Source organism: Lepidochelys olivacea (assembly GCF_965140295.1).
Source record: "Lepidochelys olivacea isolate rLepOli2 genome assembly, chromosome: 15".
Lineage (NCBI taxonomy): Eukaryota > Metazoa > Chordata > Testudines > Cheloniidae > Lepidochelys > Lepidochelys olivacea.
Window position 1 is genome coordinate 17,256,413 of NC_140425.1, and position 26,823 is coordinate 17,283,235.

The 26,823-nt window shown below is 43.9% G+C and overlaps 1 protein-coding gene across 4 annotated transcripts; it reads left to right on the top strand.

Annotated features, from left to right (window-relative positions):
- Window positions 1-256: 256 nt before the first annotated feature.
- TOP3B (DNA topoisomerase III beta) lies at window positions 257-26,823 on the top strand. 4 transcript variants are annotated; one of them, XM_084649155.1, is made up of 19 exons: window positions 283-369; window positions 1,457-1,583; window positions 1,762-1,925; window positions 2,761-2,892; window positions 3,960-4,066; window positions 12,879-12,953; window positions 13,898-14,094; window positions 14,577-14,733; window positions 15,884-15,997; window positions 17,426-17,516; window positions 17,866-18,020; window positions 18,285-18,390; window positions 18,930-19,076; window positions 19,814-19,987; window positions 20,904-21,032; window positions 21,534-21,683; window positions 22,842-22,942; window positions 23,540-23,741; window positions 26,301-26,823. In XM_084649155.1, exons 3-19 carry the CDS (start codon window positions 1,856-1,858, stop codon window positions 26,780-26,782), a joined length of 2,589 nt encoding a protein of 862 aa, XP_084505281.1. In that variant the 5' UTR covers window positions 283-369; window positions 1,457-1,583; window positions 1,762-1,855; the 3' UTR covers window positions 26,783-26,823. The 4 variants fall into 4 exon arrangements, with proteins under 4 accessions (XP_084505282.1, XP_084505281.1, XP_084505284.1 ...); XM_084649156.1 differs by lacking the exon at window positions 1,457-1,583 and having other exon boundaries at window positions 257-369; XM_084649157.1 differs by lacking the exons at window positions 283-369; window positions 1,457-1,583; window positions 1,762-1,925 and adding an exon at window positions 3,454-3,636 and having other exon boundaries at window positions 2,769-2,892.

A 26,823-nucleotide genomic window follows, 5' to 3' on the forward strand; every position in this document is an offset into this window, starting at 1 on the left:
CGGCGGAGCCAATGGGCGGAGAGCCCCCCGGCTGAGCCCAGGGGGCGGGGCCAATGGGGGGAGAGCATCTCCCCTGAGGGCAAGCGGAGGGACCAATGGGGGGCGAGCATCTCCCTGAGGGCAGGCGGCGGAGCCAATGGGCGGAGAGCCTCCCGCTGAGGCCAGGGGGCGGGACCAATGGGGGGCGAGCATCTCCCTGAGGGCAGGCGGCGGAGCCAATGGGCGGAGAGCATCTCCGTGAAGGCGGGGCGGCGCGCTCTCTCTCTCTCTCCGTCGGAGGGGGAGGTGTCAGTGCCCCGCGGCTTCCGGCGCCGTGTGACCCGGCGGTGGATGCGGTGTCCGTGGCGGCGGACGGCGGCTGTGGGGCCGGTGAGCGTGCCGCTACGGGGGGCGCCTTCTGGGTCAGGGGCTGGCGGGGCGACCCCGGTACCGCCCCGGCGGGACTCGGCCCGTCGAGCGCCGCAGCCGGGACCGGGGCACAGGGACCCTTCGCCTTGTCAGGGTGTCTCCGCGGGAGCGGCCGGGCGCTGCTGGGCCGAGCAGGTTGGGAGCGTACCCCGGGCGGGGGGCTGCCCCCTAGGGGCGGGCCGCGGCAGGGCCCCGCTCCTGCGGTGAGATCGGGCCGGGCCCGGCGCTCCCTGTGCGGCATCTCGGCGGCGGGATCGGGCCCGTGGCGTCCCCGGGGCCCAGGTGACCGCGGCCGTGAGCGCTGGTGTCCCCACGGCGGTGCGATAGCCGCCTCCGCTGCCCTCCGGGGACTGCGAGCCTCCCAGTCGCTTTACGATTAAGTGAAATCGGTTTCCTGTGGAATTAGCGTCGTGAAAATCCCGGCGTGGCTCAGGAGGCTCGGACGAGAGGAACCCAGAGCCCGGGGGGGGCGGACTGTGGCTTAGATCAGGGGTTCTCAACCTTTTTCTTTCTGAGCCCCTCCCCTCCCCCCAACATGCTGTACAAACTCCACAGCCCACCTGTGCTACTGGCTTTCTGCATAGAAAAGTCAGGGCCTGCATTTGGGAGGAACAAGCAGTGCAATTGCCTGGGGCCTGATGCCGCCTGGGGCCTGCACTAAGCTAAGTTGTTCAGGCCTTGGCTTCTGTCCTGGGTGGCAGGGGTCAGGACCCTGGGCTTCAGCCCCAGGTAGCGGGGCTTCAGCTTTTTGCACCAGGTCCCAGTGAATCTAACACTGGCCCTGCTTGGTGGACCCCCTGAAACCTGTTTGAGGCTTCCTGAAGGGGCCCTGGACCCCGGTTGAGACCCACTGGTTTAGATAACATGGGAGAGGAGGATGGGGAATGAGAGAACTACTTAGTTTGTTTTGGACTTGAAAAAACAGTGTTTAAGAAAGCTAGTTCCCATTACGGATCATCCATCCTGGAGAGCTGTATTTGATGGGTGAAAAAAAAATCACAGAATTTTAAAGTAGGCTTCTGAAAATGGAAATTTCTATTTTCTCCAGTCATTTAAAAGTGTCTGTAGCCCCCAGAGGAGTTCCTGGTTGGAAAACTATGGCAGCTTTCATCCTGGAGTGAATTCTTAGTCAAGCTATAAACCTCTGCATGTTAATAGAAATGCTGATACCACTGGTAAGTAACCAGAGGAGTACCTAAAGACAATCCTAGAGTAAAGGAATAGCTATTTGAAAATAATTAGGAACAGAAAAATGTGTATTGTTGGCACATTTTTGTATAGCATTTTTTCCACAAATGCTTTCATTTAATTTAGAACTGTTGTGTTTTAGTTTGTTTGTTTGTTTGTTTTTAGATTGAAGGATAACACAGTGAGAACAAACTATAGTTTATGCTAGGCTAAAATCCCATGATTAAGGCCTGAAGCCCTTTGAATTCCTCAACTGAAAATGAAGACCGTGTTTATGGTTGCAGAGAAGCCTTCTCTGGCTCAGTCTATAGCCAAGATCCTCTCAAGAGGTAAGATGGAAAATGTGCTAATCTCTTCAGCCTTTTTTGTTTGTCTTTCTGACAAACAGTATATTTGTATTGTAGGGACTAAATCCATTAGAACGTATAAGCGTATGGCTTTGCTTCGAAGTGAAGCAGTTTACTAATCGCTGCACGTTACAAAGACTACTAGACTTCAGGGAAGTTGGGAGCTAAAAAAAAACCCTGGACAGCTAACTTGGATGCTGTTGGGCAGCTGTTACCTCCCAATGTTAATCTTGGCTGCCAGCTGCAGACAGCTGATCATGAGGAAGCAGCATGGCACTCAGAATTTAAAAGGTTGTTATAGAGCTCTTCTATATCATTCCATTTTCTCGTAACCTCAGACAACCATAAAATTGAAAAATAAAGTAGCAGCCTCTGTTACAGGAGTCTGCTTTTGTTATTTAATGTAGTATTTTTACTGTACATAGAGATGTACTGTTGTTGAGAGATGCCAAATAAATAGCAGATCCTTTGCTCTGAGGCTATTCTGCCTTAAAGGTATGAGCTGGTACAGTACAGATCATATATAGAGAAGAGTGTGTTCATTATACTTATCTTGATCCCCAGGACAAGTTGAGCTATCAGAAGGAATTTTTGAAAGAGGAGAGGAAGGAAGTTTGGGGTATGTTAAACAGAAGGGTGTTAATAAAGGCCCAAAGGGTGGGAGTTGGCAGGAGAGAAACTTGTTTAGAGAGTGGAAAAGGGTTTCAGGGAAATCTGAGTTGAGATACAGAGGGAAGAGTGAATTTCATGATGCAAGAAACAAGATTACTTTCAGTATTTTAGTGCCTGTTAATAATTATTATTTTTATTGTAACAGGAAACATGTCCTCCCATAAAGGGCTGAATGGAGCATGCTCTGTACATGAGTACACTGGATCATTCATAGGGCAGAGTGTCCACTTCAAAATGACATCTGTGTGTGGTCATGTGATGACTCTGGATTTCATAGGTAGTGTCTGTCTGTCGTCTGTTTGAATTTGAGCAGTTTTTGCACCAGTGTTGTTGTTTTTTAAATAGCTGCACAGATAACTCTGACAGTAAAATCCGAGTAAGTGCTGCAGTGAAAATTGGATAAGAGAAAGGAGGGTGAAAGGAAGGATAGCCTTCGGGTTAAGACATGGGACTAGAGTCGGAAGCTCTAGGTTTCATGCCTGACACTGCAACAGACTGTGTGTGATCGAGGGCAAGTCGCTTACCTTCTCTGTGCCTCCATTATTTTAATCTGTAAATGGGGAGATGAGAGGCTAAATTTGCTCAAGTTTGTAAAACACACTGAGATTCTTGAATGGAAGGTACTTTATAAACGTAAAATATTATTAAAAGGGCACTGTCTAATGTGTTATGGAATATTCAAGGCATTGTGTAGTGGCTTAAGTACATGACTGGAAACTAGGAACTCCTTGGTTTCTAATGTTCTCTCTATCACTGACTCGCTCTGTGACGTTGGGATTGTCATTTGACAACTGTTTTTTCATCTGTAAAATGAAGATAATACTTAACTACCTCACAGGTGTTATGAGGATTAAATAGTTTGCACAGTGCTTTGAAGATGTACAGCACCATGTTAGTGCTAGAAATTACAATCAACAAAGACTATGAGATATGGAAGATGAAACAAGCTAATGGGACCCAACTGACTATATAGGAGAAACAATGAAATTGTCTATGCATAAAGGACTGTTAAATGCTCAAAGTGAGTAAATTGCGGAAATAGAGAAAAATAGCCTTTTTTCTCCTCCCTCTAATCTTTCAGTTATAGCAATGTGTTACAAAACAAATTTCCCTTAGAAATGTGTTATTAGTTGATGTCCCTTTTAAAATATTACTGATCTTAATATAAATCAAAGTTAGAGGTCATTATGGTACCTGGTGGAGGAGTATGAAGGACTGAACTTTCCTAAAGAATGCCATTTCTGAAGACAGCATACTATGATACACTTTGAAGCCATGTGTTTGTACAATAAGTGTTTCATTTAAGGTATTTAGAACGCCCGATACTACTCTTTCCCATTTCAGGAAAATATAACAATTGGGACAAAGTGGATCCAGCAGAACTTTTTAGCAAAGCCCCTACAGAAAAGAAAGAAGCTAACCCCAAATTGACTATGGTGAAATTTTTACAGGTACTCTTTATGAGATGTATTTTAAAGTTGTTTTTTTTTGTGGGGGGTGGAATTAAATGGTTAGTGTTCTCTCTGACTACAAGCATGACTAAATGTATGCATCTAGGAACAAAGAACATAGGCCTTACATCCACGATGTGAGGAGTCTATCCTGGGAAACAGTGAATCTGAAAAAGATTTGGGGATCGCCGTGCATAATCAGCTCGACATGAGCTCCCATGTAATGCTGTGGCCTCAAGGGCAAATGCAATCCTTGCGTACATAACCTCTCTACTCCTGCTTGAGATTCCCTTGTTATCTTGCTTCTTTATTTAGCCCTAGTGCAATTGCTGCTGGAATACTGTATCCAGTTGTGGTGTCCACAGTTAAAGAAGGATGTTGCTAAATGGGAGAGGGTTCAGAGGAGAGCCACAAGCCTGATTAAGGGATTAGAAAACGTGTTTTGTAGTGCTAGATTCAGGGAGCTCAATCTATTTAGCTTATCAATGAGAACGTTAAGGGGTGACTTGATTACAGTCTATAAGTACCTATATTGGGAACAAATATTTAACAATGGGCTCTTCAGTCTAGCAGATAAAGGTATAACATGATCCATTGTCTGGAAGTTGAACCTAGATAAATTCAGACTGGAAATAAGGTGTACATTTTTTAACAGTGAGGGTAATTGGTCATAGGAACAGTTTACCAAAGGTCATGATGGATTCTCCATTGTGACAATTTTTAAATCAAGATTGGAAGTTTTTATAAAAGATATATACTGTAAGAAATAGTTTTGGGAAGTTTTATGGCCTGTGTTATACAGGAGGTCAGACTAGATCAGTGGTTTTCAAACTGCAGATCGCGACCCAGTAATGGGTCACAGAATGTTATGGCGGCTCTGGTCAGCACTGCCGACCAGGCCATTAAAAGTCCTGTCGGTGATGCTGCCCGGCTAAGGCAGGCTAGTCCCTACCTGTTCTGACACTGCACTGTGCCCCAGAAGCAGCCAGCAACAGGTCTGGCTCCTAGGCAGTGGAGCCACAGGGCTCTGTGCGCTGCCCCTGCCCCGAGCACTGGCTCCGCACTCCCATTAGCCGGGAGCTGCGGGGGCAGTGTCTGGGGGCGAGAGCTGTGCTGAGCCGCTTGTGCACCTCTGCCTAGGAACCAGACCTGCGTAGCGAGGTCCGCAGTGCCAGGACAGTCAGGAAGCCTGCCTTAGAACTCCTGCTGCGCTGCTGATCAGGAGCCGCCCAAGGTAAGCCAGCACCCCAGTCCCACACTCCTGCCCCACCCCTGAGCCCCCCCAAACCCAGAACGCCCTCCTGCACCCCAAACCCCTAATCCACAGCCCAGAGCCCTGACCCGCTCCTGCACCCCAACCACCTGCCCCAACTCCATTGGGTCTTAGGTATCAACAATTCTCTTCAGCTAGAAAAAAAGTTTGAAAACCTCTGGACTAGATGGCCGCAGTGGTCCCTTCTTGCCCTGTAATCTATGAATCCAAGGCCACTGCTGCTAATTCCCATACACTTTTATTCCAGAGACTACCAGTCCCATCTTTCATGTTCCTCCTCATCCTCGTTTCTAGAGGGCCATTTGCATAGTTTTCATCCTTTGGCAATGAAAGATGTTTTTCCCACCGCTAATTATCTTAAAGTTCGGGGGGTTGAGGCTTGAACTGTAAATGTTTTGACTCAGGGTGCTCTTTTTTCTTTAATATTTTTGTTTTCTCCCTTTATTTATTAAACCGATTGAAATAGAAATGTGCTAATCCTTACACCCTAGAGTTATTGCAAAAGTCACAGTTTGTCCTCCGTGTCAGCAAAGATTTAATAGCAGAGAGCTTATATGAGATCTCGTATTACTAAATTTTTTTTCCAAATCTTCTACAGAAGATTTACTAATGCGAAGAATAAAAAATTAAAACAGCATTTTGTGATGCATTACCCTTGTTTTTCTGCTGTTCGCTGCCAGTTAATTAACAAAATTCCATATCTTTGTCTCCTGGCCATTAGTGTGAACTAGTGAGGTTCTACAATGCTTCATTTTAATAGTGGGAACTGAATCTGTCTACCCCCAACCATTTCCTTCTCCTTTTGGATTTTAGAAGGGTACCATGTCCTTTACAACACTGTAACATGTTCTCCAACTCTGTCCCCAGAAAAGCAGGTGGTTTCTCAAAGTCTGAAATATGTTACTACTTGAGTTGTAGCCATCTGTAACACTTGGGAGATCACCCAGACCAATAATGGTCTCTTTCACCCCCTGCGTTGTAAATTTGGATGTCTTAATGCTATGCTGTTATGGTTCAGCACTCTGACACCAGTAGCCAGCCTACAAGCATAATCCCACCCTGGCTTCCCACAGCCTAATTACTTTGTGCAGGGTGACCTCAACAATCCCTTCTGATTCTGAGTACCCCCAAATGTCTTCTCGAGTTCTTCACTACCTGACACTTGGACTTTTTTCTGCTGGTTTATCACCCATATCTTGGGAGTCGTGCCTTTCACTGTGCTCGAATACCATCTGGGAAGAGGTAGAGGAGTGTGCTCCCAGCTCTGGGGCTATGGCTACACTGTAGGGCTTACAACAGCACAGCTGATTCAGATACATCGCTGTAGCGCTGCTCGGGCAGATGCTGTAAGCCAGGGGTCTCAAACACGCGGAGCTATTTCCTGCGGCCTGTCGTAGGCACCGACTCCCCCTCTGCTCCTCACCGCCCCGCCCAAGCACGCCACGTCCCCACTCCTCCGCCTACCTCCCAGCGCTTCCCGCCGCCAAACAGCTGTTTGGCGGTGCTTAGGACTTTCCAGGGGGGAGGAGCGGGGACATGGCGTGCTCAGGGAGGAGGTGGAGAAGAGGTGGGGCTGGGGATTTGGGGAAGGGGTTGGAATAGGGGCAGAGTTGGGGCAGAGGTTGAAATGGGGACGGGGAAGAGGTGGGGCAGAGGTGGGGCCTCATGGAAGGGGTGGAGTAGGGGCAGGGCCTGAGGCAGAGGAGGGGGCTTTTGTAACTTTGTATGAAAAGGTGTCAGTGATGCGGCACTCGGGCCAATGTATTAGTCCGCATGGTGATTTGAGTTTGAGATCCCTGTTCTAAGCCAATGGGAGAAAGCTCTCCAGTGGACTTAACTATTCCAGCCACTGCAAGTAGCAGTAGCTTTGTTGGCAGAAGAAGCTCTGCCACTGACAGCACTGTCCACACTGGTGCTTAGATTGGTGTAACTTAGGTCGCAAAGGGGGGTGGCTTATTCATGCCCTTAAGCAACATAACTTATACTGACATAAGCTGTAGCGTAGCCATAGCCAGGGTATGTCTACACTACAAAATCAGGTCGAATTCATAGAAGTCGAATTTTTAGAAAATGATTTTATACAGTCGGTTGTGTGTGTCCCCACTTAAAACCATTAAGATCATTAAGTCGGCGGAGTACGTCCACAGTACCGAGGCTAGCGTCCACTTCCGGAGCGTTGCACTGTGGGTAGTTATCCCACAGTTCCCGCAGTCTCCGCCGCCCATTGGAATTCTGGGTTGAGATCCCAATGCCTGATCGGGCAAAAAACATTGTCGCTGGTGGTTCTGGGTATATGTCGTCAGGCCCCCATTTCCTCCCTCCCTCCATGAAAGCAATGGCAGACAATCGTTTCGCGCCTTTTTTCATGGGTTACCCATGCAGATGCCATACCACGACAAGCATGGAGCCTGCCCAGCTCACCGTCGCCGTACGTCTCGTGGGTGCTGGCAGACATGGGATTGCATTGCTACACAGCAGCAGCTCATTGCTTTGTGGCAGCAGACAGTGCAGTACGACTGGTAGCCGTCCTCATCGTCTCCTGGGTGCTCTGGACAGCCTTGGTCAGGTTGGTCAGGGCGCCTGGGCAGACGTGGGTGCTCCTGGCGGACCTCAGTGAGGTCTGTAGGGGGCGCCTGCACATAAATGGGAGTGACTCAGGTCATTCTCTTCAAGTTTTGTCTAATGGAGATTCAGTCCTGCCTGGAATATTGGCAGAGGGATAGCTCTCCCAGCCAGCAGCACCGACTGCTGCCAGCCTACCCTTCCCTCCCTCCGTGAAAGCAACGGGCGACAATCGTTTCACGCCCTTTTCCGTGCGGGTGTCATATTGCTGTCAGCATCGTCATCCACCTGCCGCTTCCACTGCCACTCTGCTCTCCTGCTCATGCCATACCACAGCAAGCGTGGAGCCTGCTCAGATCACTGCAGCACTTGTGACAGCTCTAAACACCACGTGCATTATCATGCAGTATATGCAGAACCAGAACTCGCAAAAGCAGGCGAGGAGGCGACTATAGCATGGTGAGGAGAGTGATGAGGACATGGACACCTCTCAAAGTACAGGTCCCGGCAGTTTGGCCATCCTGGTGCAATGGGGCAGGCTCATGCCATGGAACGCCGATTCTGGGCCCGGGAAACAAGCACAGAGTGGTGGGAGGTAGTGTTGCAGGTCTGGGACAATTCCCAATGGCTGCGAAACTTTTGTATGCATAAAGGAACTTTCATGGAACTTTGTGACTTGCTTTCCCCTGCCCTGAAGCGCAAGAATACCAAGATGAGAGCAGCCCTCACAGTTCACAAGCAAGTGGCGATAGCCCTCTGGAAGCTTGCAACGCCAGACAGCTACCAGTCAGTCAGGAATCAATTTGGAGTGGGCAACTCTACTGTGGGGGCTACTGTGATGCGAGTAACCAACACGATCACTAAGCTACTGCTATCAAGGGTAGTGACTCTGGGAAATGTGCAGGTCATAGTAGAAGGCTTTGCTGCAATGGGATTCCCTAACTGTGGTGGGGCAAAAGACGGAACGCATATCCCTATCTTGGGACCGGACCACCAAGGCAGCCAGTACATAAACCGAAAGGGGTACTTTTCAATGGTGCTGCAAGCACTGGTGGATCACGAGGGACGTTACACCAACATCAACATAGGATGGCCAAGAAAGGTACATGACGCTTGTATCTTTGGAACTCTGATCTGTGGGAATGGCTGCTGCAAGGGACTTACTTTCCAGACCAGAAAATAACCGTTGGGGATGTTGAAATGCCTATAGTTATCCTTGGGGACCCTGCCTACCCCTTAATGCCATGGCTCAGGAAGCCGTACACAGGCACCCTGGACAGTCGTCAGGAGCTGTTCAACTATAGGCTGAGCAAGTGCAGAATGGTGGTAGAATGTGCATTTGGATGTTTAAACGCGTGCTGGCGCAGTTTACTGACTTGGTTAGACCTCAGTGAAACCAATATTCCCATTGTTATTACTGCTTGCTGCGCGCTCCACAATATCTGTGAGATACTTTCCTGTAAACTAAGCACCCCCTCTTCCCCCCATTTGATCACTGCTTGCAGAGGCAATAAAGTCATTGTTGTTTCAAATTCATGCATTCTTTATTAATTCGTCAAACAAAGGGAGGATAACTGCCAAGGTAGCCTGGGGGGGTGGGGGAGGGGGAGGAGGGAAGCACCGGATGGGGTGGGGGAGGACGGAAGGACAAGGCCACACTGCACTTCAAAACTTATTGAATGTCAGCTTTCTGTTGCTTGGGCAGTCCTGTGGGGTGGAGTGGTTGGGTGGCTGGAGGCCCCCCCACTGCATTCTTGGGCATCTGGGCGAGGAGGCTATGGAACTTGGGGAGGAGGGTAGTTGGTTACACAGGGGCTGCAGCGGCGGTCTGTGCTCCTGCTGCCTTTCCTGCACCTCAACCATATGCCGGAGAATATCAGTTTGATCGTCCAGTAGCCTCAACATTGCATCCTGCCACCTCCTTCTCTCACTCATCCCTCCTCTCCTCTCGCTCGTCCCTCTTGTCCTTGCGTTCATTTTGTGCTTTCCTGGACTCTGACGTCTCCCTCAACGCATTGTGCTGGGCTCTTCCAGCGTGGGAGGCCTGCATGAGCTCAGAGAACGTTTAATCATGAGTGCATTTTTTTTCGGCTTTTAATCTTTGATAGCCTCTGGGACAGAGATGATAGGGGGAGTATTGAAACATTTGCAGCTGTGGGAGGGGGAAAAAGGGAGATTAGTCTTTTAAAAAGAGACACTTTAGAGAACAATGGGTAGACTCTTTCATGGTGAACCAAACTGTTAACATTACATAGCACGTGTGGTTTCTTTACAAGGTCGCATTTTGCCTCTTATATCGAGGGCCTGCTGGTTTGGTGTGAGAGGTCACACACACACACAGGGCCGGCAGGCAACAGAATTCGGCTTGCAGACAGACATAGTAAGCCAGTCTTTTGGCTTCTTTAACCTTCCTAACGTGTGGGAATGGTTTCAAACAGCAGCACACTCATTTCACATACCAAGCACCCATTGGATTGGCCCTTTAAAATGGGTTGGCCATTGAAAAGGAGGGGCTGCGGTTTTTCGGGTTAACGTGCAGCACAAACCGAACTAACACCCCACCCACCCACCCACATACACAATTCTCTGGGATGATGGCTTCACCCCTCCCCCCACCACGTGGGTAGCAACGGGGATGATTTCTGTTCAGCCACAGGCAAACAGCCCAGCAGGAACGGCCACCTCTGAAGGTCCCCTTAATAAAATTCCCCTATTTCAGCCAGGTGACCGTGAATGATATCACTCTCCTGAGCATAACACAGAGAGATAAAGAATGGATGTTGCTTGAATGCCAGCAAACACCGGGACCATACATTGCCATGCTTTGTTACGCAATGATTCCAGACTACATGCTGCTGGCCTGCCGTGGTAAAATGTCCTACCATGGAGGATGGATTAAGGCTGCCCTCCCCAGAAACCTTTTGCAAAGGTTTTGGGAGTACATCTAGGAGAGCTTCATTGAGATGTCTCTGGAGGATTTCCACTCCATCCCCACACACGTTAACAGACTTTTCCAGTAGCTGTACTGGCCGCGAATGCATCCCAAGTCTTCAGGGCAAATTAATCATTAAACACGCTTGCTTTTAAACCGTGTATTATATTTACAAAGGTACACTCACCAGAGGTCCCTTCTCCACCTTCTAGGTCCAGGAGCCCGCCTTCAGTGGGTTGGGAGGGTACTTAGATCCAGGGTGAGAAACAGTTCCTGGCTGTCGGGGAAAACGGTTTCTCCACTTGCTTGCTGTTCTTCAACCTCCTCCTCTTCCTCTTCCCTGATATCCGCATCCCTGTTGCGTGAGAGTCCATTGACGGAGTCCACGCACAGGGCTTGGGTAGTTCTAGGGGCACCCCCTAGAATGGCATGCAGCTCATTATAGAAGTGACATGTCTGGGGCTCTGACTTAGGGCAGCCATTTGCCTCCCTGGTTCTTTAGTAGGCTTGCCTGAGCTCCTTAAGTTTCACACGGCACTGCTGCAGGTCCCTGTTATAGCCTCTGTCCTTCATGCCCTTGGAGATTTTTTTCAAATATTTTGGCATTTTGTCTTTTGGAACGGAGTTCTGATAGCGTGGATTCATCTCCCCATACAGCGATCAGATCCAGTACCTCCCATTCGGTCCACACTGGAGCTCTTTTGTGATTCTGGGACTGCATGGTCACCTGTGCTGATCAGCTCACCATGCTGGCCAAATAGGAAGTGAAATTCAAAAGTTTGTGGAGCTTTTCCTGTCTACCTGGCCAGTGCATCTGAGTTGAGAGTGCTGTCCAGAGCGGTCACAATAAAGAACTCTGGGATAGCTCCTGGAGGCCAATACCATCGAATTGCGTCCACACTACCCCAAATTCAACCCAGTGAGGTCGATTTCAGCGCTAATCCACTTGTTGGGAAGGAGTACAGAAACCCGTTTTAAGAGCCCTTAAAGAAAAAATGGCTTCGTAGTGTGGACCGGTGCAGGGCTAAACCTATCTAACACTGCTAAATCTAACTTATACTCATAGTGTAGACCAGGGCTCAGTTTTCCTCACTACAGGAGGCAGCTCTTTGTTAATCCACCAGGCCTTCTCTTTTATTGTTAAGTGGCTGTTTGGTTAGTGCTAAATCCTTGCCCCACTGAATTCAGTTTTGCCATTGCCATTGGAATTTGACCCTTAATGTGTCACTTTTTACAACAGGCACACAATTCATTCATTTCACAATTCACTTTATTTGTAGCGGACATAAGCCCTGGAAAGTGAGCTGTTTATTAAAACTAGTTATGTCCTTTATTTATCACTCCTCACCGATGCAGTCTCCAGAAGGTAGCTGTATTGCTGAATGTGCAGTGTGGTGGGGGGGGGGTGGTTCCTTTTACAAAATAATACTTTTTGGAAATCCTATAAAAACAATTTGCATTTCTGTCCTTCTGAGGATTGAGTGTATTTTCAAATGATGAATTAAGCGTTATGACTTCCTTGTGAGATAAGATAGTAGTATCCCAGTTTTAAAGATGTGGAAACAGGAAGATTAAAGGACTAGCCCAAGGTTATACATGCTATCTGTGGCAGAGCCAGGAATAGAATCCAGCTGCAATGAAGCTGTTGAGGCGTAGAGTCATTGAGAGATCCCAAATAAATAGTTCTTTGCTCTGAGATTTTTCTAGTTTAAAGGTACGGTACAATCATACACCAGTGTGCGTTCATTATAACTATATTGATTCACAGAACAAGTTGGGTTTTTTCAGGTGGATTTTTTGAAAAAGGGGAGGGAGGAAGGAAGGTGGAGAATATGGTCCCAGGTTTCTTGGCTCCCAGTTCCATGCTTTAGCCACTATACTCCTTCCTCTCTATTGCAGCCCTTCCCCCAAATAACGTCCCTGTTTCAACACTAGTTTGGTATTTGAATTCACAAGTGCAGAAGATAAATATATTAACATTGAAAGAGTTATGAGCAGAAGGAAGTTGCTTTTCAATTGTTGGAAAGCTTTAATTTCTTTTATAGGTGGAAGGAAGAGGCTGTGACTACATTGTTTTATGGTTGGATTGTGATAAGGAGGGGGAAAACATCTGTTTTGAGGTAAGATTTTCATTACTATTTTATTATAAAACCATAACATATGTAGGTTTTACTATACATTGTGTTACCAGGCATTTTACTAGTTTGTGGATATGTACTAAAGGCTACACAAATTAAGCTAGTAGATTTTTAAGGCATGGAATAACTTGGTGAATAACTCATGGATTTTCAACATCTAGGGCACTAGTTGAAAATCATAAATCAGTCTTGTAACTTTTGTTTATCTGTGGTGAAGGTCCTTCTACATCTCACAGCTGGAATAGTTGTTTTATTGTCTTTGTAAAAACTTGGCCACCACAGTGCTCTGTTAATTAGGAAGGTAGAAATTTTAGCTTGTAGAGGCCACCTTAAAGTGCACAAGAGAGTTGGATTTGGTACACAATAGGTATAGAATTAAAATTAACAATTTTTCCACAAAAGGATATAATGTGTCACTTTGTACAGCCTTACTTCTGTACCTATCCTGCAGCTGCGATTAACACTACATTAGTGGATTTTGCTATGTTTTGTTTTATTAAAATTGTGTTCATCTGCAGCTTTATTTAGCCCTGTCATAATGACTGAATTGTCTTTGAGGCCTTAAAAGGTTGGTTCAGATTGAAGCTGGCAAACTTTTGCAGGGTGATACTGTGAACTCTGCCAAACAAAATCCCATGGGTACTTCTTTTTTGCACTTGTCTAGAAATAGTTCTTCACTTTCACTAGCTGCCGGTGTCTAGTAAATAAGTGCTTATGATGTGCTTATTCCTTAACGTGTTTCTAATGTGTATATATGAGCAATACTGCTCTTGCCAGCGTGTTAATGGAAAAGCATGAAATCTCATTGGTGGGAAGAAAGTGGTAAGATATTGGCTATTATTCTGTGTAATCTTTGTTAGAGAGATGCACAGACACGAAAACTCTTGCCTCCTATGATTGTTAACACATGCTTCTATTTCCATTAGGTTCTTGATGCTGTTCTTCCTGTTATGAATAAACCTCGTGGCATTGAAAAGACAGTTTACAGAGCAAAGTTCAGTTCCATTACCGACACAGACATCTGCAATGCTATGAACTCCCTGGGAGAACCCAATCGAAATGAGGCTTTGTCAGTGGATGCCCGCCAGGAGCTGGATCTGAGAATTGGCTGCGCATTTACAAGGTAACAGAGGATTGTTCTTGTGCTGATCGTTGTTTACCTAGTTTATACATATAATTTTTTTTAATTAAAACCGTAACCCTAATTTTATTTTTAATTTTAACTTTTTTGTGAAATTTGTTCTTTCCGTTCTTATGAAAGAGAGCCACTGATTGTCCATTGCAGTTCTGATATATATGTTCTCTAGCTAAGGAGTCTTCCTGAACCAGGCTCTAAAAATGTTGTATACCCTGACTTCTATCTCAGTCTCCCTTCCCAGTCTCTTCAAGAGGTAGCAGGATCCTATGTGGAAGGATTATTTATTTATTTATTTATTACATTGACTATTAAAGATTTTGGTCATTCTTGAAAAAATATTCTAAGCTCTGTGTGTCGTTACATTGATATGTATCCATGTAAGTTTATGAAAATTTACCCTTTGAAGGGAATAGAATTTATTAACATACAAAAAATTTTAAACAATTTTGTCAATATTTTTTCCTTAGGTTTCAAACTAAATATTTTCAGGGGAAATATGGCAATTTAGACAGCTCACTCATCTCCTTTGGGCCATGTCAGACCCCGACACTTGGATTCTGTGTAGAAAGACATGATAAAATCCAGTCTTTCAAACCTGAAACTTATTGGGTGCTGCAAGCCAAGGTAACTTTTTATGCCATTCATAGTTGTCTGTTTTGTTAGTGCACATTTTATCAGTAAAATTCATTTTTATTTTTGTCTCTGTGTATTAACTTATATATTTGTGACAGCTCTCTAGAATTCAGATTGCCTATAATTTACAGTGTAAAGAACTGATGGATTTTTATTAATTTTATATGCATGTGATCACTCTTCATGGCACAGATTCAAAGATGTCAGCTTTAATTTAAAGTGATTATATGCACAGTTTATCAGCCTTCTTGAATCCTAGCAGTCTAAACTTAGATTCAGCCAGAATGATTACTCAAAATGGGTTGCTTCAGGTAAGTAAGCCCCTGCACTGGTTTTCTAGTTGTAGTCAATACGTGATTTAATTAGCCTGCCAAACACACAGTGCTGAGCCTGGGAGCTTTGAAGCAAGTGTAACACATGGTATACTAATTGCCAGGTGAGTCCTCTGAATACTTTGGTAGCGCACACCAGTTTCACTAGCCTTGCTGGTGCTGAAGCTCTGAGAACTAACCAAAAAGTTGTGTTTGTGTGTACACTGACTTCTTTAAAAAGTAGTAGCAGGATTATAAAAAGCTAATAGACTGCTATATCTTAAATGAAAAGATGAAAGCTAATGTGTCAGTTCTTGTTTCCTTGTTTCCAGTCCTGCATGATATGCTTCTCCTGAATGTCAACATCAAATGTTGATTTCTGTTCTCCGAGAGCCTAAGTTTATTAGCATCCTTACCCGGATGGTGCAGGTTGATACTTATTTTTATGATCAGGATTTTAAACCTGAATTGTATTAGTCATCTCTGTCTAAGATAATTACAAATGGAATAGTTATCTATATTAACAAACTATTTTGATTTATCTGCTACCTATCCCATGTAATTTAAAACACCCACAATCACTAAGGAACTTTAAATCTGTTGTTCAATATTTCAGTTATTTGGCTGCTCTGCAAGAACGATGAAACTTATTAACCAGACCTTGAAACTCCAGCTAGGCCATCTACAACCCTGGACCTAAGAATCCACATTTTTCTCAGAAGTCCATGCAAAAGGAGGCTTTAGACTGTGCCTGGAAGTTGTTAATGCTTGAGTGTGTCAGCTGTACTTAAATACAAAACATTTAGATTTTTATTTTTTTTTCCCTGTAGGTGAACCATGAAAAAGAAAGCTCTCTCACTTTGGAGTGGGATAGAGTTAGGGTGTTCGATCGGGAGATTGCTCAAATGTTCCTAAACATAACCAAGATGGCAAGAGAAGCAAAGGTAAGAACAGTAGTAAGTACAAGTAAAGCCATATATCATATGGCTTAAGTACTAAGTTTTATATATATAGATAGCTATATAGTACTTTTAATTCTGAAATAGAAAAGGTATTCAATAAAATGTCGTTTTTGTCTTGGTTTTAGCTCCATTTAGTGTGCATGCAGAATGAAAGGTAGAAGAGTTATGATTGTGGGTCACGTCATTTTAATGTTACAGGCATGTAGCCTTCTTTGTGGAAGGCCCTTTCCAATGGCACCTAGCACAGTGGGGTCCTCATCCATGGACGGGACACCTAGGCGCTCGATAATACAAATAATAATGTTGACTTTGGGAGTTGGCATCACTCATGGTGGAAGGCGGCTTCCCTTAGAGAAGAAGTCTGTATTACTAAACCTGAGAAGTACTGCTTTGTCCTTGCTGAATAGATTTATTTCCCAAGAGCTGCTTTATAAATCAGAATTGAATTACTTATATGACAAAATTCCTGTAGTGAAACACTTGGTCGTGTGTAAGGTTAGGGCTTCTGTTTTGGGGGGTTTGTTTTTAGCAATTTTTAAATTTTACATAGTTGTCCAAAAATAGGGGTTTTCCAGGCTTTCTGTTTGTATATACTGTAAAGAGTAGTCTCTTTGTAAATCTTTCCTAGTATGCTTTAACAGAGTACCGTTTCAAACGGCACTACGTTAAAGCACCCGGGAACCTTTCATGTGCACCAGCAGAGCCTACACGAACCAATCAATGCATTTAAGAAATCACACCCCAGTAGTTCACATTACTGCGTAGACAAGCCCTTAGATACAAGTAATAATTTCTGGTATTTTTCGGAAAAATACCTGGAGGTTTTTGGTTGGGTTTTTTTTTTGTTTTTTTAGTATAGTGGGTTTTTATTGGTAAAACCTAAAACCAGAAGTCATACATACATAGTATGGTACGGTCTGTATAGCCAATTAACTGCCAATTCCATTCTATACAGTACTAGTTTGACGGTCTATTTGGATTGATGTGCTTAAACCCAGCAAGGTGTTCCAAGAATGTAGATGAAGCCTTTAAAAATGTGGGTTATAGTTAGAACTGATACTATACTTGGATTAAGGACTGAATCATCAGCTGATTGAAGTGACATGCAGCTGAGGGAGTGGGTGGTAAAGATGTCAGTAAGATACCTCTCTCCATCCCCTAACCTTGGGGCTAAACTGGCCTCTAGCACAAAGACACCTTAGGGCCAGGTTTTCAACCTTTACTAAAACTTCCACCAATCAAAGTTCCTTGAAATAAGAAATATTTTGGGACTTGGGGGACACAGAGCATAAAACAAAATAGATACTACAAGCCTGTGTAGTGCTCTTAGACGAACTATGAAACTCATGCTAGTATCATGAAATAAACATGATCAGAACTTACTGGGGAAATGCTGTTCTGTTTTTTAAGGTAGAATCTGTGAGTAAGAAGGAGAAAGCAAAGCAGAGACCACTGGCGCTGAACACAGTAGAAATGTTACGAGTTGCCAGCGCTGCTTTGGGTATGTAGATAATGTGGAGATATAAACGTTTCAGTTTTAAAACTGTTCTCAAGAGAAAACGTGTTGGGTTCTGACTTGTCTCATGAAATAAAGGAAGCACATTTAGAACACATTGTTAGCAATGCAGGCAAGTGATTACTAGCTACAATGTAATATAAGATCATTGTGTTATAATTTTAGAGAATTTGTCAGCAGTGAAGTGTAGGGTAAAGTAGCAGATTCTGGTCATGAAATGCTTTTGTAGAAAATACACACATCATAGTAGTGCATTTAAGACCTGTCATGGGGAAATGTTTGCTGTGGCAGAGATTAATCTTCTGCATAGCTCTGATTATTTTTTTTCTTCTAGGAATGGGTCCACAACATACTATGCAAATAGCAGAACGACTTTATACTCAGGGTTATATTAGCTACCCTCGAACAGAAACAACCCACTATCCAGAAAACTTTGACTTGAAAGAACCTTTGAGACAGCAGACTAATAACCCTTACTGGGCAGAAACAGTAAGTGTATGAAGCAAAATTTGAAATGCTTTACAAGTTCTTTCTTGGCCAGTGGTCTAGGGAAAACAGTATCAAGAAATCCATGCTCTCAAATAGCACAAGCATCTCTTAATGGTCTGTAGACCTCAGTAGTCAGTATACAAATTTGTAACTGTATTTTCTGTGGTTTGTGATCTTATGGATTTGATCTGAAAAGCACATTAGTCTGTAGAGACTGGATGTGTTATCAACTTGTTTCTGCTTTCTCCTTTTCATTTTGTGTAGGTAAAGGCATTGCTGTCAGAAGGTGTTAATCGTCCAAGGAAAGGCCATGATGCAGGAGACCATCCTCCAATTACTCCAATGAGAGCTGCAACAGAAGCAGAACTAGGTACACACAACTCTTACTATAAAAAAACAGCCGTTTGCAAGAAGGTTGGGTACCTGAGGTCTTGGAGCTGGTTTGGAAACCCCAGCTGGTATTTTCAGAAAAAACTGAGTCACTGACCCTTTTCTGGTATATAAACAAAAAAAAAAAGTAAAGTTAGTGACTGCACCGGAACTCCTGAAAAGCTGAAATAGAAGTATGAGGAACAGTAGATTAATTTACAGAAAAATACATTATATTAATGTTGAAAATTGACTTAAACTCATAATGGCAAGCAAGTTCAGAACTAAAGATAAAAGACCATTCGTGTGCCTGTATATTACAGTACCTTTAAGATCAGTAGGCAATCCATGTACGTTGTAATACCAAAGCTCGACAGAGTGGATTTAAAAGAGAAAATAGGTGAACTTTTAGATTTTGTTTTACTTTAAGTGCCAGTTTTTCCTGTAAAGTTTTTTATAGCAAACTTTTTTTTAAACAAGTATTCTATAGTTCAACATAAGTTGGTTTTATGTGAGTAACAAGGTGTTGTATGTCTTCAGGTGGTGATGGATGGCGATTGTATGAATATATCACTAGACATTTCATTGCCACTGTCTGCGCTGATTGCAAATATCTCCAAACCACCATTTCTTTTATTATTGGCCCTGAACATTTTACCTGTGTAGGAAAGATGGTTATTTCACCAGGTAAGGAAAACATGGGAAAAACTGTTTGGTTAGTTATGACTTTCTTCTCCCTCTACCCCCAAATAAAAATTTGAAGAGAAATTAAAATAAAAGCAAGGGCTTTGAGAGTGGGGGAATTTAAAGCATTTTTTTGCAATATTAAAAAAAACAACCACCACCAACTCTTGCTCTCATCCTCACACTTGGATTTCCCAGTGTGACCCATTTTAGGATTTCTGTTCCAGTTGTGCCCACAACATGCTAAAAAGCGCTGCCCCTGCATGCAGGAGGAGACTTGATCTGTTTCAGATTGTATGCTCTTCAGTCTTTTATTTATATTTGCTAAGGCAAACTTATTGTTGGTACTAAAAGGAAATAATTTAAGGCTTTGTGCTAATTTTGCCTAATCACACTTGGTATTTTAAAAAACCCTTCTTGCTCCTTTGAAGTTCGATCTCATGCCATTCTATTTCTAGCCAAGGAGGGCTAACTTTTGGGGCCTGCCAACAGCATTCCAGAATCAGCACAGAGGGGTTGATGTTGGGTGGTGGAAGCAACTCCTTCTAGAGGTTCATTGTGTTATTTCCTTAATGCTTCCGGCCTCGTCTTAGTCTGGTATCCATGATCTTCTGTGTGGCAGTGCAAACTGCCATTAGGTCAGCTTCTCAGCCTTGACTTGTGTAGTACAGCTCCAGTTAGAATTAGAAAGAATTAGGAAGTTGTGGAACGGTTCAGTTTCCATTTATTTTTATTTACAGGGTTCACTGAGATTATGCCCTGGCAAAGCATCCCGTTGGAGGAGAGCCTCCCCAGCTGTGAGAAGGGAGATGTTTTCCCAGTCAGTGAAGTAAAACTGCTGGAGAAACAAACCAATCCTCCTGATTACCTGACTGAAGCAGAACTCATCACTCTGATGGAGAAACATGGCATTGGTAGGAACGTGTCTCCTTTACATGATGTTGTAATACTCCTCCCAGAGGGCAAGGAGTTGCTCTTCTGAAGTTTCTCTGTCAGAAATGGCCTATTAGTGTTCCTGTAAATATGTTCAATGATGGCTTATGTTTCCTCTCAAATCACAAAGTCCTTGGCATCTTTTAGGTGGCCTTCAAGAATTTGTCCGCACATTTCTCCCTCCTTCTCTCCTATCCTCCTCTCATTTCATGTCTACTACTCTTATGTCCAAAGAGCACCAAACAATATTCCTTGCATAACCCCATCAGTGTTACTCCTCAATTAACCAGAGATTGTATGTGCTCGCTCCATCCAGGGACTGACTTCCTGCCTTTACAGCATGCTTTGTACATGTTGGCTCTGGTATCTTAATGTAGCATGTACATTTCAGCATTATAATATTTATTTTTTTATCTAAACTGTTTCCTAAGTACAGTGAACTGCACACTGCTGAAAAGGTCTAGTTATCCTCCTTATTCTAGTGGAGTTTCATTCATTGTGTGTGTGTATGTGTATGTGTGTGTGTGTGTATATGTATATATATATGTATATATATGCTGACAACATAGAATGAGACAGCTGTTGCCATAATAGCAGTCTCCCTGGAAGCAGCAGAAGAGTTAAAAACAAAGTACGTGTTGCAGATTTCTTGTAACTGAAAAGTCTTTCCTGTAGATTTGAAAAGAACATATGAATTTTTAAGCAAAAAGGGAAAAAGTAGCTGAGAAATGGAGAATGATGTGGAAAAGTGGGGAGAACTGGATGTTAGCCTTTGCCTAAGGCATGAGAGAGAGTTAGTGTCTGACTTACAAACCAGGAAAGGGGAAGAGAGAATAGAATATTGCATGTAAAGTTGTAATTTGTGTTCAAGAAGGATGTTGTGTTTGTGTGTGACAGGAACTGATGCAAGTATCCCAGTTCACATTAACAATATCTGCCAGCGGAACTATGTCACAGTGGAGAGTGGTCGCAGATTAAAACCTACAAACCTTGGCATTGTTCTGGTTCATGGTTACTACAAAATAGGTCAGTTGCTGCTGTTTTATTTTCTGTCATTTTCTTCTCATTTAACTATGTTCCTGGCCAACTCTGGACACCGCAGGATTTTAAGGATCATTCACTACCCCGGACTGTAGAGCTCATTCTTGTTGCAGAAGTATAGGATTTAGGCTGTGCACAGTTTGTGTGTCTCCCCCCCCCCCCCCCACCCCATCACATGTTGAGCTGCAGTGATGTCTGGAGACAGCCTCTTTTTCACCCCCCTGGGGAAGAGGGAAAAGCACAGTGACTGCATCTCTAGGGACAGGAGGATTTATAGAGAAGAAATCAGGTAGCAGACCTTAAAAAGCTACTGCAAACCCCTAGCATTATCACTAAAAATTTGTCCTTTTTTCAGTTTGCTTTCTTTGCTCATTTGAGAGCTCTTTGTGGATGGACAGTTTCACTGCCCCCGCTCCCACCCTGTTGTCTGCCAATCTCCTTTCTTGTTTAATAGCTGCTTCCCCATTGTCTTTCTGACTTTGTTAGATGCCGAGCTGGTGCTTCCTACAATCCGCAGTGCAGTAGAGAAGCAACTCAACTTGATAGCTCAAGGGAAAGCAAACTATCAGCAGGTTCTGGAGCACACCCTTGATATCTTCAAAAGGAAGTTTCACTACTTTGTTGATTCTATTGCAGGTAAGGCTCCTTCACACCTGAAGTTCTCCAAAATCTGGCTAATTGTTGGTAAGGAGTTGAGAGAATCCATAATTCTTCAGGAGACCTTTCAAGGGACTAGGTACACAGAGAACTTGAATGAACATCTGTTAACAGGGCACTCATTCTGGAGTGCCTCTGAGTGTCAGGGTATAGTGTCACCAAGTCCAAATGAACCCCTTCCAGGGTATTAGAGTCCAATAAACAAACAGTCTGTCTGCCCTTGCCTAAGGTCTTCAGCCCCAGCTCTGGGCCCTTTAAATTCAGCCCTTTATTCAGGCTCCCAAACAAGTTCCAGACATTTATTGGGATTTATGCCACTTTACCTGTGGCTGGTTGGGAACCCAGGACCACCCACTGCTCTGAGTTCCAACCCAAGAACCCTATAAACAACAGCCATGTACTTCTCAGTTCTGTTATTTGCTGCTTCTTTCCTGGGCCCTTTAGCTTCACCATTTATCTCAGGGTTAAGGTTCTAAGTCCCCTTTCTCCCTGCAAACCCAGCTTTGCAAAATGCACCCAGAAAACAAACTGTGGCTATTCCTTACATTCATTTGGCTGGAGAGGAGTAACCTGCCTTGCCCCTCTGGTCCTATTCCTAGCCAGAAACTGAACTGCTAAGGTCAGACAAGCTCCTTTTTATCTGGGCCAGCAGGGTCCTGATTGGCTGTTACTAGCCCTTCAAGCCTCCAAGGTCTCTGTGGTTTCCAAAATAGCCTCTTTGGAGAAGCCTCTGTAGACAAACTTGCTTCTTGGGGTGGGGTATAGTTGGACAGCGGGGCCCCCAGCTGGGAGCTGCTAAGACTGAATGCACCCCATCACAACAGCATACACAAAGTCGCACTTGAAATCTGTAACCTGCTTGCATGGTGGTAGGTATTAAGAAGCAAAACACTAAAACTGGCTGAAATATATTGTGTCTTATGCATGCTTATTACAGCTCTTTTAGAAAGCTTTTATAGTACATATATTTGTTTTGCAAACAGAGTGCACAGATATAACATGTTTATCACTAAATATTTTGTCTGCTTCTGGCCCAGCAGACTCTTTCTCAGATTTTATGTGCAGAGAGATGGGTGACTTTCACTATGAAAAAGGTAGCAGTAGGGTTCCAAAACCTATGCAATTTCTTTTCTGCAGGTATGGATGAATTGATGGAAGTGTCTTTTTCACCATTAGCTGCCACAGGCAAACCTCTTTCTCGCTGTGGCAAATGCCATCGTTTTATGAAGTACATCCAGGTAAGGTAACCTAGAGATTGTGTTTGTACTTCAAAAGTTACTTGCTGAAGATCAATGGTTAAAAATATCTTTTTGCCTTAATACATTTGGGTTCATCTGTATCTTGTCTCAGATGGCTCCCTGTAAAATGTAATAGAGCTTCTCAAAAGGCCCAAAGGGGGTTCTCCCCATGGAGCAGGCCAGGTGGCAATAACAGTTGCGTTACTGGAGGTTTTGAACCTTACAAAGTGGATCAGAGCTGTAGCTTATTTGCAGGTTTCAGAGTAGCAGCTGTGTTCGTCTGTATTCGCAAAAAGAAAAGGAGTACTAGTGGCACCTTAGAGACTAACCAATTTATTTGAGCATAAGCTTTCGTGAGCTACAGCTCACTTAATGGGGTGTGGGAAATGTGGCGTACAGAAGACTCCCTCCCCGGTGCCCCTTTGGGGGCCCAAGTCCTTCTGATCAAGGCACAGCCTGTGGACAGTGTGAGACCAGTAGCAGTCCCCGGAGCTGTAGCTCACCAAAGCTTATGCTCAAATAAATTGGTTAGTCTCTAAGGTGCCACTAGTACTCCTTTTCTTGTAGCTTATTTGGAGATTCTTATTCTATTTCCAGGCCAAGCCAAGCCGTCTGCACTGTTCTCACTGTGATGAAACATACAGCCTTCCCCAGAATGGCACCATCAAACTCTACAAAGAGCTGCGTTGCCCCCTGGATGACTTTGAGCTGGTGCTGTGGTCTTCCGGATCCAGAGGAAAGAGCTACCCACTATGTCCATACTGTTACAACCATCCACCCTTCAGGGACATGAAAAAAGGTAGAGTTTCCATTGAGATATGGAATGATCAACCACATTGTAACAATTCTAAAATCAATTATTTGTTTGGTCTTTTGTGGGGCATTTTTAGTAGATTCCCAGTCAGTGGTATGAACGTTAAAATTCTGTTCAGCTAAATAACTTCAAAACCAAATCGTAAGTGTCTAGAACTGTTGCCTCCCAAAGGCTCCATATCAAATATGCAGAGTTTAGAACTGAAAAAGTGCTTTTTCTAACCAAGTTCCTAAAAACAAGCTGGGGCCTTCTCTCTGCCCCTTCACCACCACTAACAAAGGTTCTGCAATTGGATCTTAGTTCAGTTAATGAGGAATAGTAGAAACCAGTTTGTTCTTCCACAACTTTATTGGCTCTTCTGTGCTAAAAGGAATTCTTCAAAATTGTTCATCAGTGAGGTAAATGGCTATGACTTAAAGATACACAGGAACAGATCTGTTGAGTAGGAAGGTACTATTTTTTTCAGTCACGTTTCTGGCTGTTCCTGAATTTAAGAATCTAACAGGATTTCCTTGATAAATCCCTGTCTACAGGGATTGATTTTAACATCTGAACTAATCTTGAAACTTGTGAATTTCCTTTAGGCTGAGAGAAGGTACTTGCTAGAGCTGGTAAAGCTGAGTTAAAGGCAGGGAAATTTGGGGATTAACTAATTTTAAAATTCTTTTTATTCACTAGCTTTTTAAAATTTGTTCATTATTAGCTCAACTCTAATGTTAAAAAAAAAAGTTGTTTTTGACCATTTTACTTTGAAAAATTTCACCAAGTTCATCTGCGTTGGCAAAATATTTGTCAAAGTTCCCCAAAATGAATAATTTATTTGAAAAATATCATATTTAACAGTCTCATATTTGTCCAGTTATATTAAAAACAGAGCATTTTTCTAACACCCATAATGTGGAGTGGGATGTTTTTTAATATGAAAACTCCTTTACTGTCGTTTTCAGGAATGTATTATTTTTCAGCTTATAAAGTGGGTACTCTGAGAATTGGATGGACAACCACAGCTGCTTTTATAAATCAAAATAAATTAGAAAGCAGCCTCTCTGCACATGCAGGGTATCCTTCATAACGCTCAATATATGCAATGCATCTTATTGAGCATTCCGATTAGGATAACTTTCAAACTAATAGGCTAAGTTTAATTGATCTCATTGTGGCAGACGTGGAGCTGCTGTGTAATAATTTTATGAATTCTGTGTGTGACCTGATCAGTGAGATAATCACTGTGTAGTTATATTGGGTTACTGGGCGGTCCCATAGGAATGTATTGGTCTAGCTTAATAGGAGACTATTGTAAAAGCAGGCAAGAAGGAAACAAAATGGCTGTAGATAAAAGATCCTCTGGAGAGGAAGGGAGCTGTCCCTGGAGAACACAGACTGACAGTTCTGGAGGATTGTTTGAAACAACTGGGGCCTTCCCTGGCTTCAAAGGAATGGTAAATTTAAGGGAAAGACAGGCGTGTTTAGATTTGGTCAGCATCTTAAGATCTTTTTCTTTGAAATGCTTTGGTTCTAAATAAACCATGCTTTTCTTTGAGAGGACCCTCTGGTCACTAGATACCATTATTTATAGCTCCTGGAGGAAAGGGATCTGCAGGTACTGAATCTGAGTCAGTCTTGCAGAGGTGGTCATGGTTAGCACACAAGAGACTGCAGCCCAGGGACAGGTCTGAGAGGGTGGGAATCGTGTGATTTTTTTTTTTAAACACAGGCAAAGTGGTGGCTCAAAGCCTGATACCTGAAAGAGGAGTGCACTCGAGAGACAAGAAGGGGTCGGAGGTGTATTTAGCCTGGGTACCGAGATGAGACTGACTTCTAGCTAAAACGCCAGTTTTTTATTATCACAATTCTTGTTCGTATTAAGGTAGCACTTAGAGGCCTCGGTTGTGGATCAGGGCTCCATTGTGCTACGGTAATACAACACACACACAATAAAAGGTGGTTCCCTGCTCCAAACCGCTTACAGTCTCCATGTGAGACAACAAGTGGACATCATAAATCTGTTTTCAGTGGGACATAGTGTATTTTCATTCTAAATTTCTCCATTACTCTTCATTGTACATTGACACTGAGAACTCTTCAGAGCAATCACGGCGGCAGTGCAGAGCAAGAGCTTTGCATGTCCTACTTCAGCTCCGCCATAGCTATGATTCACTGATACTGTAAGCTCCACTCTTGACTTCCATGGAGTAGTTCCACAGCAAACATCAGAATATTAATGGGTTGATCGGAATGGGGTCTTACCTATTTAAGTCTTGGACCCAATTTTATATCACTGGGTGATTATTTTTTATTAAGCTGCGGGGGGAAGAGTGTCTTACTCCAGAACTAGTGAATTCTCCTTGTTTCCACAGTTAGACTTCTGGGCTGAGAAGACTGAGTTAAGCCTGAGACTCCATTCTTAACCCACTGTATTGTGCGTAGGACTGTCAGGGTATATAGAGTACATTTAGCTCTGTTTAAATCCTACATCACATTTCCTGCAAAATGCAAAAATAGAACACAAAGTTTCTGATGATGTGGTTTTACTCTCTTCCCTAGGGATGGGCTGCAACGAGTGTACTCACCCAACATGCCAGCACTCGCTTAGCATGCTTGGAATCGGGCAGTGTGTGGAATGCGAGAATGGGGTTCTGGTGCTAGATCCCACGTCAGGTCCCAAGTGGAAGATGGCCTGCAACAAATGCAATGTGATCGTGCATTTCTTTGAGAATGCCCACAAGGTGCGAGTGTCGCCAGAGACCTGCGAGTCATGTGATGCGGCCCTTGTGGATGTGGATTTTAATAAAGCTAAGTCTCCCCTCCCTGGTGACGAGACACAGCATTCAGGCTGTGTCTTCTGTGACCCTGTGTTCCAGGACCTGGTGGAGCTTAAGCACGCAGCCACGAGGCACCCTATGCACCGTGGAGGACAGGGGAAAAGGCAGGGTCGAGGAAGAGGAAAGGGCAGGAGACCTGGAGGGAGACCCAACCCAAAGAGACCCAAGGACAAAATGGCAGCTCTGGCTGCATACTTTGTATAATGCTCACACAACATCTATTAAAAATTAAACCTTGTATAAAA